This window comes from Empidonax traillii, unplaced genomic scaffold (genome assembly GCF_003031625.1).
Source record: "Empidonax traillii isolate 1590-97213 ecotype Southwest subspecies unplaced genomic scaffold, ASM303162v1 scaffold284:size1552100, whole genome shotgun sequence".
In the NCBI taxonomy this organism is placed as follows: domain Eukaryota; kingdom Metazoa; phylum Chordata; class Aves; order Passeriformes; family Tyrannidae; genus Empidonax; species Empidonax traillii.
Window position 1 is genome coordinate 698,095 of NW_020955477.1, and position 12,377 is coordinate 710,471.

General features: G+C 50.1%; 1 protein-coding gene across 1 annotated transcript in view; it reads right to left on the reverse strand.

Moving 5' to 3' along the window:
* Positions 1–12,377, reverse strand: part of VWC2L (von Willebrand factor C domain containing 2 like) — a 41,637-nt gene continuing 29,260 nt past the window's right edge. The window contains exon 3 of the mRNA XM_027890316.1: positions 1–606. Within this exon, the coding sequence (XP_027746117.1) occupies positions 458–606 (149 nt within the window). The 3' untranslated portion in view covers positions 1–457. The remainder of the gene's footprint in view (positions 607–12,377) is intronic.

Genomic DNA, 12,377 nt, shown 5'->3' on the forward strand with positions numbered 1-12,377 from the left:
GCTTCACTCACAGCTGTATTGTCCCGATGATCCCAGCTTAGGAAGAGGCTTTTAAAAAAAAAAAAATCACAATAGCAAAAAACCCTTAAATAAATAAATGTGAAAAACCCCACGATCCACACCGTAAAAGTGAGAGCGGTGAATCGATCGTCGGCTCGAAGGCATCACCAGTCCAGGAACTTGCGTGGGCTGTTCTCCTGTTTCCTCCCCAAACCTGACCGCTGCCTCCCTCCCAAGCGCTGCTAATTACAGAAGCAGAGGAGATACCGAGACAGCAGATACATAGTGTGCAAAGCCAGAGAGGAGCAGGAGGGGGCACAGGGACACCCTTCCCCGTGGGTACAAATCTCTGCTCGTGCGGAGCGCTCGCAGGTTTCGCTGGTGCCCCTGCTGCAGCGGCGGGAGGAGCATCGAGGCCGTTCCTTCCTCATCGTCCCCAGCGGGTTTGGCGGTCCCACTACAGAGCCTGCTTGCCCTGGCATTCCCGCTTGGAGCACTGCGCCGGCTTCCACCAGTCCCCGTTGTGGCAGTGGCAGATGTTGCAGTCGTCCACCTTCACCTCGATGCCGGCGGGAATGATGGTGGTTCCTGCAAAGCAGTTCGGACCTGCAAAAACACACGGGGGCAACAGAGATAAATACGTGTTTGGCTCTGCACGGGGTGCGCAGCTCTGCCCCAGCCCCCACCCCTCACCGTGCCACAGCACTGCCGAAATCCCAGCAAGGCTCCTTCCAGCCGCTCAGTGCCGAGCCTTTGCCCCACATCCAGCACTTGTCTCGCTTTTTTTGGATGCCTTCAGACACTAAAGGGGAAAAAAAAGGCCTCGGAACTTTCCTTCTCTGTTTCTGCACCCGACCCCTGCAACAAACGGCATGGGATGCCCCATCGATGCACTTGGCTTGTTTCTGCTTTAGTTGTTGTCTAATTTTTCTCCTTGATTTGCCTGTGAGATGGACAAGACCACGAGGACAAGCATCAGGACACAGCCCAAACTTGGCTGCTCCAGCGTGGTGAGCCTGCACTGAGCTGCAGGGACCAAATTCATCCCCAGAGCAGCAGTGCTGCAACACCAGGTAACCCCAGGGAACCCCCCACCAGTCGGGGCTATTGACCATGAATGAGCTGTAGCATCAAATTAGCAAAATAATTCACCTCTCAAATAAGCCTTCTAATGAAACCAATTTTTTTTTCTCAAGGGTAATTCCTTTAATCTGTTCATTATTGTTTTGGGGAGGGGTTGTTTTGGCTTCTTTATTACACAGTATATCAAGGCTGAGCAGCAGGTCAGCAAGAATCTTATTTTCCAGTCACAGAATGGCTGGGGTTGGAAGGGACCTCAAAGCCCTTTCCTCCCCCTTGTAAAAGCCCCACAAATACCCACTGGCCAGATGTCCCCCTGCAAGCCCTCCCTTCCTCCCCTGTCCCTCCTGCATCATTTGGTGCCAGGCATTACTGTCACAGCCAGCAGCACACACACAGTCCGAGGCAGTCGCATTCACAGCACTGGGGAAGCACAAAGACACTTGACAAGTGTCTTGTGGCTCAAGTGCCACTCCGAAATGTCACCCCTCGGCTGCCACCGGTTCTAATCTGTGCCTCCAGTGCACGAGGTGCATGCCAAAGACGAGAACGTGCACAGACATGAAATTATGGCCAATTCTTGCTTAAGTCTTGGGCTTAAGGCTGTTTGAAAGGGAAAGAAGGGTCCCTACGTGGCTGGAAACAGGCTGAGCTGTACCCGACCCAGTGCTGGGGTCTGGGTACACATCAGAGATGTGTTCAGTTCATTTATTAGTGCCCTGACTTATATTAAGATGCTCCTTGTGTTCAGCAGGCCACAAGTTTGACAGGGCTGGGCTTAACCAGACCATTCAGGGTGCCTGAGTGATACTTGGATTTAAGCAACCTCCCGACTTCATTAAAGGCCTCTTCAAATGCAGGTCAGCTCCTACAGCAACACTTCACATCCATCTTCAGGAAGCCACAACAGAAGGGCCTGAGAAAGCTGTCCCTGATGGCTCCTGCACCAGAGTCTGGGGTGATGGGGTGTTCCCCAGGTGCTGCTTCCCTCCACGGGCACAACCTGGGAAGGCAGGCTGTGGCAGTGGGAAGGCAGGCTGTGGCACTGGGAAGGCAGGCTGTGACACTGGGAAGGCAGGCTGTGGCACTGGAAGGTCTGTTTGCTCTGTGACGCCTCCCCCTCTGCCTGGCCAGCACGTGAGCCCATCAGGATGCCAGGAAGAAGCAGACTTTTGCTCCAGACATCCACAGATCCAACTCCACTTGCTGAGCCAGAGCTCAGGTGACACAGGTCTGGCAGTGGAGGAGCAGTGTTGTGGGAGAGGGGATGTTGTAAATCTGCTCGAGCCGGGCTTTGGGCTGGACAAGCTCCAAAGGGCCCCTCCAACCTCAGTCATTCCACACTGCAAAGAACTTCAAAGCCAGGAGTTACCAGCCAAGGACACGCAGGGATACAGAACAGCCCAACTCCACATGTGCACACATGGGATCTGTGTTTTCCTTTGCAGGCCTGTGGTTAAAGAAGTCGTGGCCCATTCTGACCAGGAGCTGAGGATTTCCCAAGCTGACGTCTCTCCTGAAGACGCGGTCCCGGCTGGAAAGGCCGTCATCCCAACTGGGGTGTGTTTCTGGCAACCCACTGGGGTTGTCATTCCCACAGCTTTTGGGTCCCTTTGCTCTCCATCTCCATCTCAGGTTTAATTCTCTGCCTCCTGGAGCCCAGTGGGAGGTGGTGTGCTGTGGCACCCAGCGGGGGCCAGGTCTGCTCATTTTCTGCCGTTCAGCGTCCAGGGTTCAAACATAATGAAAATGCCAATAATTGTATCCAGCTGCATTTGAAGATGAAATAAGTACCTGTCCTTCTCTAATGGGATGCTCTGACTGCCTGCCAGTGTCAGGGATGCCCAGCATGGGCAGCCTCAACACAACAGCCTGCTCTGCTCTCCCAGAGCAAAAACATACCCCTTTTCATTATAATTTAAACAAAAAGCTTCCTCTGGAGATGAGGGTGGCAAGGAAAGGAGAAGATTATTTTCTCTCTTGTTGCCCTGTGGCTGCCTGTTAATCACCTCATTTGAGAAGCCAGCGCTGCCTGGACACCCACACCTGTCTCCAGACACAGCTTTCTCCGGATTTACAGCAGGGCCAGCCTGTTCCCACAGCTGAGGACAGGAGGGAGGCCGGCAGTGACAGGAACAAGCAGGTTTGCTCACTCTCAGGAGAACCACCTTTGCCTCCCAGCCAGGCTTTGGGGACCCCACACCCCCTTCATAGAGCCTTGGCTGCATCCCTGCACTGAGCTGGTGCAGAGGTCACTCAGCCCAGGGTGATCCAAGTGGGACTGGCTGATGGGGTGCTGCCAGCTGGGGAAAAGCTTCTTTTTCCTTGCATCCTGCTCATCTGCCCCTTCATTCCATGGCTGCTCCACCACGGCCACAGCTGCCCTTCCTCCTACCAGCAGCCCTAGGCCTCTTCTCCCTCTTGAGCTTCCCCAAGGAGATCATGTGGAAAAAAAGGAATCCCTAAACAGCTGGGAGGCTGGCCAGGATCACCTGAACACACCTAAGGAAGGAGCTGTACTCAGAGGCTGAACTGAGGGGAAAAAAACACAGTGAGGTAGGTGGGTGCAGATTTTTTGCACCCTCTCCCCCACTCCACTATCCCCATCCCTACAGAAACGCAGGTTTCTAAGGGAAGGCAAAATTTCCACACTCCATTTGTGACAATTCAACTTAAATTCCCACTTCCCGAAATCCAATTTTCCAGCACAACCGCTATCAGCCAGCCCCTCCCTGCCTTCTTTTTTTTTTTTTTTTTTCCCATTTAAACTTCTCACGCCTTCACAGCGGAGGAGTGGGCCCTGTTTGTCCACACTGGGATGCAGTGAGCACCACACAGACGCACTGGGACAAGCACTGCCCAGCTGACATTTAGGTGCAGGCATGCCCAGCCCAGTGGCATTGCCTGGGCCATGGCAATGGTCAGCAGGGAGTTTTCTGGTTTATAGAGCTGGGAGCTCTTGGTGGAGAGAATATCCAGCACCGGGGGGGATCTGTGTGGCTTTGCCATGTGCAGCCCCTAAGGCCACAACCAGAGCCCACAGCAAGAAACCAAGTGCTTTCTTTGCTCTGCAACAGAGCTCAACAGACTCCTCTAAATTCTTTAATATCCTTTTCCCCTCCCAACATTTCCAAAGCTCTGAGCCCCAGCCCAGCGCTGCTCAGGACTGTCCTGAGCCTTTCCCACTGTGGCTGCTTGGAGGAACAGGATGAGACCAAGGTCTGCCAAATCCATGCCAAAAAAAAAAAAAAAACCACAAAGGATGAGAGAGATCAGCAACATGGGGGGTTTCTTAAATTATTATTCAAGGGAAGACGCTGCTCAGAAACATTTGATGACATGTCAAGCACATCAGGTTACTTATGATAATAGCAGCAGGAACAAGAAGCTGCTTTGGGCAAGGGCTGTCGTCCTGCTCTTGGTAAAAGCATCTTAAACCACGACTGTGATGATAACAGGACACTAATCACCCTTTTTCCTCGCTCAGGGAGACTGATGGGAGAAGTTTGCTGCTCCCACAGACAATGTAATTGTGAGATTTGCTTTGCTTAACATAGTTAATACTCATAAAAGCCCACAGCACTCCAGGCTGTTTGCTACAACAGCTGTGAAGATTTTTATGGAGATATATTAGGGACATTCAGATGCTGGTTTGATGGGAGAGATGTGAAAAAATCATATAGGGTTTGTTGTCTGGGGGCAATGAGGGCCAATTTCCCAGTCATATGGCCCAGCCCAGTTACTGGGGTGATGACCCTGCTGTGCTGCTGACCTGCACCTCTGTTATGGAGGGGACCCAGGGGTCACTCTCTCTCCAACACCACGAGCTTATGGTGTCCTGCTGACGCCAGGGAGTCGCTCGGTGCTGAACACCAGTGCCCCCCCCAGCTCCCAGATGGCTTTTACTGAACTCAGTGGCTCTGCCCCTGGCTTTCAGCAGCTCTGAATCCAGCTTTGTGTGCACAAAGAAGCAGTAAAAGGAAATCAAATGTTAATCAAACAGCAAGCACAACCCACTTCAGGCCAACTGTGATATTCAGGTTCGCCCTGGGGAGTGTCTGTCCCACACAAAGCTCATCAGCTCCCCCGAACTTCTCATGGTGCAACCTCTGATTTCAGCAGGAGGGGTAGTTTCCCCTCAGTTAAATATTTTCCAGTGATAATCCTGTGTCTCCTGCCACTCCTTTGAGAGCCTCCGCATCCCTTTAGGAGATACTAAAGCTGACTCCAAGAGAATTCAGCTGATTCAGTCAATGGATAACACCAAGGAGAGAGGTGTTGATGGCTACGCTTATCTGCCTGGTTTATAAAGCTGTATGCAGCCAGCCATGCCTCAGGCTCCCACATGCTGTGCCCCACAATTAAAATCGCAAGGGATAAGCAGAAAACGGTGGTGTACCCACAGTATCTCGGAATGGATACATCCCCAAAACATCCCCATGGATGCTCACTCGGCTCAATGACCTTGCTTTTGGAGCTTTACCACGAATGCAGCTGAACTGGGTGAGGTGTTTCTAGGCACCATGGCCAAGTGCCCTCCCGTGGGGAAAGTGGATTTTTCTCTCCATCTCTCCACAAGACAGGCATCTCACAGTCTTCACCATGACCATCCCACACCACAAGCCATGTGTGGTCTCCAGCACTGGTGTCCACTGCTCCCAGCACCACTCAGCTGAAACAACCCCTCCCAAAGTGAGGATTACACCTGGAACCTGCACAAGGATGCTCATGGATCCCCAACAGGACAAAGGGAAAACCACAGCAGAAATACAAGTCATCCCCAGGCTCTGTCACAGAGGTAAGTAATGGCTGGTTGCCTGTACCTTGGGATGTCTTCCATGTCCAGGCTGAACACTGTGCTCAGCAGGGAAGAAAAAAACAGCACCTCGTTTTTAAAGACGGCCCTCATTTCTGGAGGTTAACGTGGCTCCTCCCTGCTGATCCTGCAGGATCTTCTCAAATGTTCCTTTAGCTCTATCACCCCTATCTATGTGGTCACTTCAGACTGCAAGAAAAGAGCTCAATTTGTGGCTTCATTTAACGAGTCAGGGAGGGGAAAAGTCTTGTTTTCACTGCCTGGTATGGAGAATGCCAGCCCTGCTCTTCCTGGTGGGAGGCGAAGGCAGCAGGCAAAGCTGGAGGTGAGACATAAAGAAATCAGCTGCTGATGCTGAGCTTTGCCTTGCTGCAAATTAAATTTGGCGATGCTCTGCAGGGGGAGCTGAAAACCCCACGGCTCTGTCTCGTGGTGGGTCGGGGGCAAGAGGGGGGAAGGAAGGCAAAAGCAGCGCTGGTTTTTTTTTTTGGCAAGCGGACAATGAGCGAGAGGGTGCCGGGATGAAATCGCTGTGGGCTTTGTCCCATTCTCCCCCATGAGGATAAAAAGCAAGGCAGGCGTGGAAAGCTTTGGGGAGGGAGGAGGTGTGAGTGAGCACAGGGCTCGTGGTGGCTCCCCTTGGCCCCTGTGCCATTCATAAGCTCAGGAATTGCTCTGTTCCCCTTTTTTGGGTTGCTGTTGATATTTTAAAACTGCGCAAGAAAGCCCCATGGACAATTTCACTCTGTTCTCTAAAATGTTGCAAAATGAGGTCCTTTTCTTTTTTTTTTTTTTTTTTTTTTACCTGTGGACAAACCCCACTGGCTCTAGCTAAATACTTCTGGTGGTACCTTCTAGAGATCCAGAAGCTTTCAATCCTGTGGACCATTGCCCCAAAGAATTAATCTCCTCTGAAGCTTATCTGCAGCTCTTTTCCATCATTCCTGCATATTTCACTGCTCACAAGATGATGCTAACAGCTCTTCTCGAGTACTGCCTATTTACAGGAGAGATTTTTCCAGCCATAATTCACATTACTGGGTGCCTGAAGATGCCTAAAAGTTATTTAATCTCTGCATTAAATATATATATATCTGCAGTATCCCTGTCCAAATTGTTTCCAAGTTGCTCACTCTAAGCAAGCCCTGCTGCATCATTAGAAGGAATGCATTAGAAAAGGCCAGGGGGAGGTGAAAAGCTCAATTCAGGGCAAAGGGAGCATTCCACTGATTTAACCAGCAATGCAGCCAGCACAACAAAGATTACACAAACACCCCAGCAGCTCCCAGCCAGCCCAGTGGGACAGGGATCTCCTGGTGGCCCCACATCCCCTCCTGGTTCTCTCCATGCAGAAATGTTCACATCATCCAGGCTTTGCTCAGACAACCCCGAGCATCCACTGTCTTGGAGTCTAATGAATGCAGGGGGCCCACTGGAGCTCCCTAAATAATGGCCTGGCACCCAGTGACACAGACTGATTTAATCCTCACTGCTCTGCACCGCAGTTAGAAAATTACTGATGGCTCGTTATCCGTCTTAATCAGGAGCAGCAAACAAATGAGGGACAGGGAGACATCCAGAAGGGAATACAACACATTACTCCTCCTTATTGATAGCACAGTTACTTAATTTGATGTGGAGACATAACTTCAGGCCTCACTAACTACTGGAGCAGGGATGTTTTGGTGCAGGGGAGATCTATGGGTGCAATTTAAAGGCAGTCTGTCGGGGAGCAGTGACGTCCACCAGCCCCGATACAGATCTGAGCTGTGTGGGCAGGCTGGAGACCATCACTCACCCAGGGAACAAAGAGCAGCCCTTCCACAGCTCCAAAGCACCAGCTGGAAACTACAGCCCCACCGCACTCCTCATCCCATGGGCTTCTGGGATGAGTGGGACAACAGGACCAAGGCCAAGGCTAAGCTCATCTCATCCCACTCCACTGCCACGGGCAGGGACACCTTCCACTAGCCCAGGATGCTCCAAGCCCTGTCCAACCTGTCCTTGGACACTTCTGCAGATGAGAACTGGACCCACTGCCACCAAAGTCACAGAGGAGCCAACTGTGCCCAGACAGCAGCACAACAACTCCCCAGGCTCCAGACCCAGCTATAAATAAAGGGCTTTCCCTCCTTCTTGTAATATAAAATGCAGGTTGGCATTTTCAAAGTCTCCCGTGGGATTTGCACACCAAATTCCTCTTCATTTTAAAAGGATCTGTGTGTGCAAATACCTCGATCAGCACAGCAAAGCTTAGCTCATGTTAAAAAACCTGCATAGGCAATGGGCTCAGCAATGCACAGGCAGGGACTGAGCAGCCAAACCAGCTTTTTGGGATTGGGTTTGTACTGTTCACACTCAGGGCTGAAGAAGCCAGCAGTAACCATCTATTAAGGGAGAAATGTGTTTCAACATTTACCTGAGCAAACAAACAGGATTAGCTCTTGAAAATTTCTTTGCAGGCAGCATAAATCTTTGGGAAAATACCATAGATTTTTTTAAAAACACAGGTAGGTTGTAATTGTGGGCAATGAAAGCTACTCTGAGGTCATTGTAACCTTTCAGGTAAGTAATAGCCTTTTAAAAAGTTGTCTAAGTAGATATTTCCCCAAATATCTGCTTAGAACTCCAGCTGTGCTGAAGGTGCATTAATTTTTTTAATGGTTCAAACACGGCAAATAAGGTGAGGTGGGTTTGGGTTTTTTTTTTTTTGGGGGGAGTGGGGGGAGCTTGTATCAAATAATTTAAAAGAAATCAATTAATAAAACTACCATTAAACTACTGCATCATCAAACAATGTTACCCTTACCTAGGGAAGCAAGAGCCAAAACAGCCTCTGGCTGCCCAAGTGCAAGGTCTTTGCTCCCTGCCTGGGCATCTCCATTCAAAGGCCAAGGTTAACAACAAAAGAATAACAACCAGGGCTTTTTCTCCGGGTCTTTTGAGCTTTTAGCCAACTTATTCACCTCTTGGTTGAGCTCCATGTGAAAATATAATGATTTTTATGGCCCATTTTAACATTTTTATGTCTTTTTTTCTTCAGAAAAAAAAATCCCACATTTGGTGTAAGAATTAAAACAGTATTTCATGCTTAACTGCAATCACAGATGATGTATGGAAGAGAGCTGGCTGCACATCAACTCATATAAAGCCAGAATTGAATCTAACTTGGTCACTACAGCTGTGCATGATGTTTTATGGGGTGGGGATTTTTTTCAGATCAGTCGTAAATGAAGTGGAAATTGTGACTGTGCTCATTTTGTATAAAACCGGAGGGAAAAAAATGTGTGGGAGAACCAGGATTGCTACACATTTATCTGGGCTGTTCATGTAGATGTGGAGTCCCCTGCAAGCCCAGCCCAGCGCTGATGACGGAGCTGCAGCAGCAGGGGCTGCCTGTGCCCCGAGGCAGCCTCTGCACAAACCCCCTGCCCAGGGGAACAGGGAAACCACATGGTCGGGATGAACCTCCAGCTCCTGTCTGAAAAACAGCTCCATCACAACCTGGATCAGGGCAGGATCCCTGTGGGATAAATGGGACGCTCAGCACGGGCCCGCTTCTGTTTTCCACCGGGCGACAGATTTTTCTGATGGTGTTGAATGTGGGATTGTGTTAGAAATGGGACTAGAAAGCAAAGATAAAAGTTTCCACGTAAGGAAAGAGCTGCTGTGGAAACCATTTCTTTCTACTCTCGGCTTGTGTTTGAGTTGTTGGATTTTCTGCTGCCGATTCCACCATTCCCAGTCCCCTGGCCTCCATGATGACAGACACAGAAATGATGGCCATGGGGGGTAAGACCCGAGTAAAAGGTGGATTTAATGAACACGCAGATGTATAACAACTAAAAGCCTGTCAGTCACCAAAGGTTCCCCTTCCAGTCAAAGTATGGATCTTCTGGAGGGCATTTAACAGGGCCCAGTGGCATCAGCTTTTGGATTTGCCTGGTTTTCATCCCTATAAGTTCCGTTTGGGCTCCAGTGGCAGAGCTCCCACTTTGTGCAAATCCATACAAATGATTGATTACCCATAAAAAGGGAATAACCACAATGGCAGAAACATTACTCCTTAATTTGTCAGGGTAATTTAATTACCTGCCTGTAGCATGGGAAACGAAAATCAGGACAGCATCTCCCCTCTGACCCCACCCCAAGCAATGAATAAACCTGGTGTTGGAGAGACAAGACATGGCACTGCTGTGCCAAAATCTGCAGCTCCTGGGTAAACAGGAGGAGGAGGGGTGGAAGGGGCAGGGCAGGATGGCTGGATGGATCTTGCGGGCACACATGGCGAGAGCAAAGCACTGCAAGGACAGATGAGACAAGCGGAGCTTGGTGCTCCTGGAATAAACAGGCTCCTAAACCCTTCTGCTGGGACCTGTCCTGATTTCTCCTGCAGCTGCAGAAGTGGCTTTAATCCGTGTTTTGTCCCCAGATTTTGCTCTTCCCATTACGCTACCTGCGTTTAATGGTATCCATGGCATTTCCACGGTGCTTCCTGAGGAGAAGGCAAAGAGTGGGGTTGCTAACAGGAATAAAATGAGCCGTGCTGGTTTTGCATGTGAATAGTTGTATTTAACGAAATCATCCAATGGAAAAGGACTGTCCTTTCCTTTGCCAGTAATCCTGGGTGTCACCACAAAAGCCACGACATATGAGGGCTTTTGTACTCCAGCAGATGCCATGTGATGCCACGGTGATGTGTGGGGACAGGACAGTTCCTCTGCACTGCCAGGCTGCAGCCAGGAGTGATGAAAAGCTGGGATGTAGGTGACTCTGCAGCCCTCCCCCCATAACTTCCAGAAAGCTTTGCTACCCCTCCTTCTTACTACATAAAACCATTACTGCCCTCTGGTCTCAGGGGCACCACGGTACCCACACAGCTCAGAACAGCAGCCCGGTATCCCCACAGCATTCCAGGGGGACAGGGGAGTGCACAGGGGAAACTGAGGCATGGACACAGAGGGGAAGGGGCATTACTAAAAACAAACCCAGCAGACAACTATTTTTAACAGAACCTGCAAGAACATGAAAGTTTGAAGCTGCAAACTGTGTTCTCAAGTGTGATGGGAATTGGTTCAGACCTTCCTGGCAGTGGGAGGGAACTGTGGGACAGAGCAGCAAAGTGATGGACAGTGACTTCCAAACGAAACTCCCCATTTCTGAGTGCTTCCACACACTTCAGCAAGTATTCCCTGCCTTGTTTTTCCTGCATTCACTTTGTCCTTTAGGATTTTTTTTTTTTAAAGCCAGAAGGGGGATTTAGACATTCGAACAGCTACTGACCTGATGCGAGTTAATGATTTTATAAAACACCTAAAAAATGCTTTACTTCAGAAGATTGATGTTTCCTATTGTATTTTTTCAATGGCAATTAATTACTTAATTCATTAGCAATGTAACACAAGAATGGTCTTTGAAAATCTGCTTTGTGTAGATGCCTTTAATTATGGATAATTAAATACTGTGGAAGGACCTGATTATACCTCTGAGCATTTTCTAATCTGGAAAATGAAACACACTCCTGAGCACATATAACACCAGCTGAGCTCAACAGCCACACGGAGTAAAGAGAAAGATGGGGAAATAAGCACCCCAAAACCAGACCACCCCAAACTCCATGCCTAAAGGAAGGTGGGAATTCCTGGGGAGCACACCCTGTACCAGTGCCAGCCTCGCTAGGACACGAGCAGAAGCCCAAGCACGCTCAGCATGGAGCCACTGCAGCCACTGAGCAAAGAGGGGCCCAGGGCAGCTCAGTGATAGCGCCTGCTAAAGCTGGGAACAGATTTCCAGATGGTCCTTTGTACCTATGGCAGCAACAGCCAAAACTGCTAAAAAGAACAAAGCCCTCTCCAGGTGTAATCATGGCTGACCTTGGAAGATGAAAATTTGCCAGTGGCAGAAGTTACTCCGTTAGTTTGGTTTTGCATTCCTTTCCCTTGCGCTTTTTTTCTGCCCCTTCTCCTCTTGACTCCTCCACAGGGACGGCAGTGAGAAGTCAGCATCCAGAGGGCTGCAGTAACCAGTGCTGCTGTCTGGGAAAGAGTTTTAATCCCAGAAGAAAGCCGGGGAAACGTTTGTTTTGAAGACAGCCTGGCAGACAGATCCCCTCCCTACCATGGCCAAGATCCTGCAGCAGGGCCCGGGGAGGTTTATTTTTGGCTGGGGGGAAGGAGGGGCACTGATGTCTAAATAAAGCTGATTTGTGCTGTCACACCATGCAGACACCTCACTGTGAGTGCCCTCCCTTCCTCCCCCAGCTACGGTCCTGCTGATACTACAGCCCATCCCTCCTGCCTCGCTGCTGCTCCCGCACCCTCTGCAGCCCTGCCCTCTGCCCCACTGCAAACCCCACTGATTATGGGGCCTTTACAGATGAAATGATCCTGGGGGCTTCTCAATGCCAGCAGCCAGCCCCACTCGCTGGCAGGGATCTGCCTTTGCCGCAGGGCAGCCCAACCCAAGCCCCTTTCACCCCACA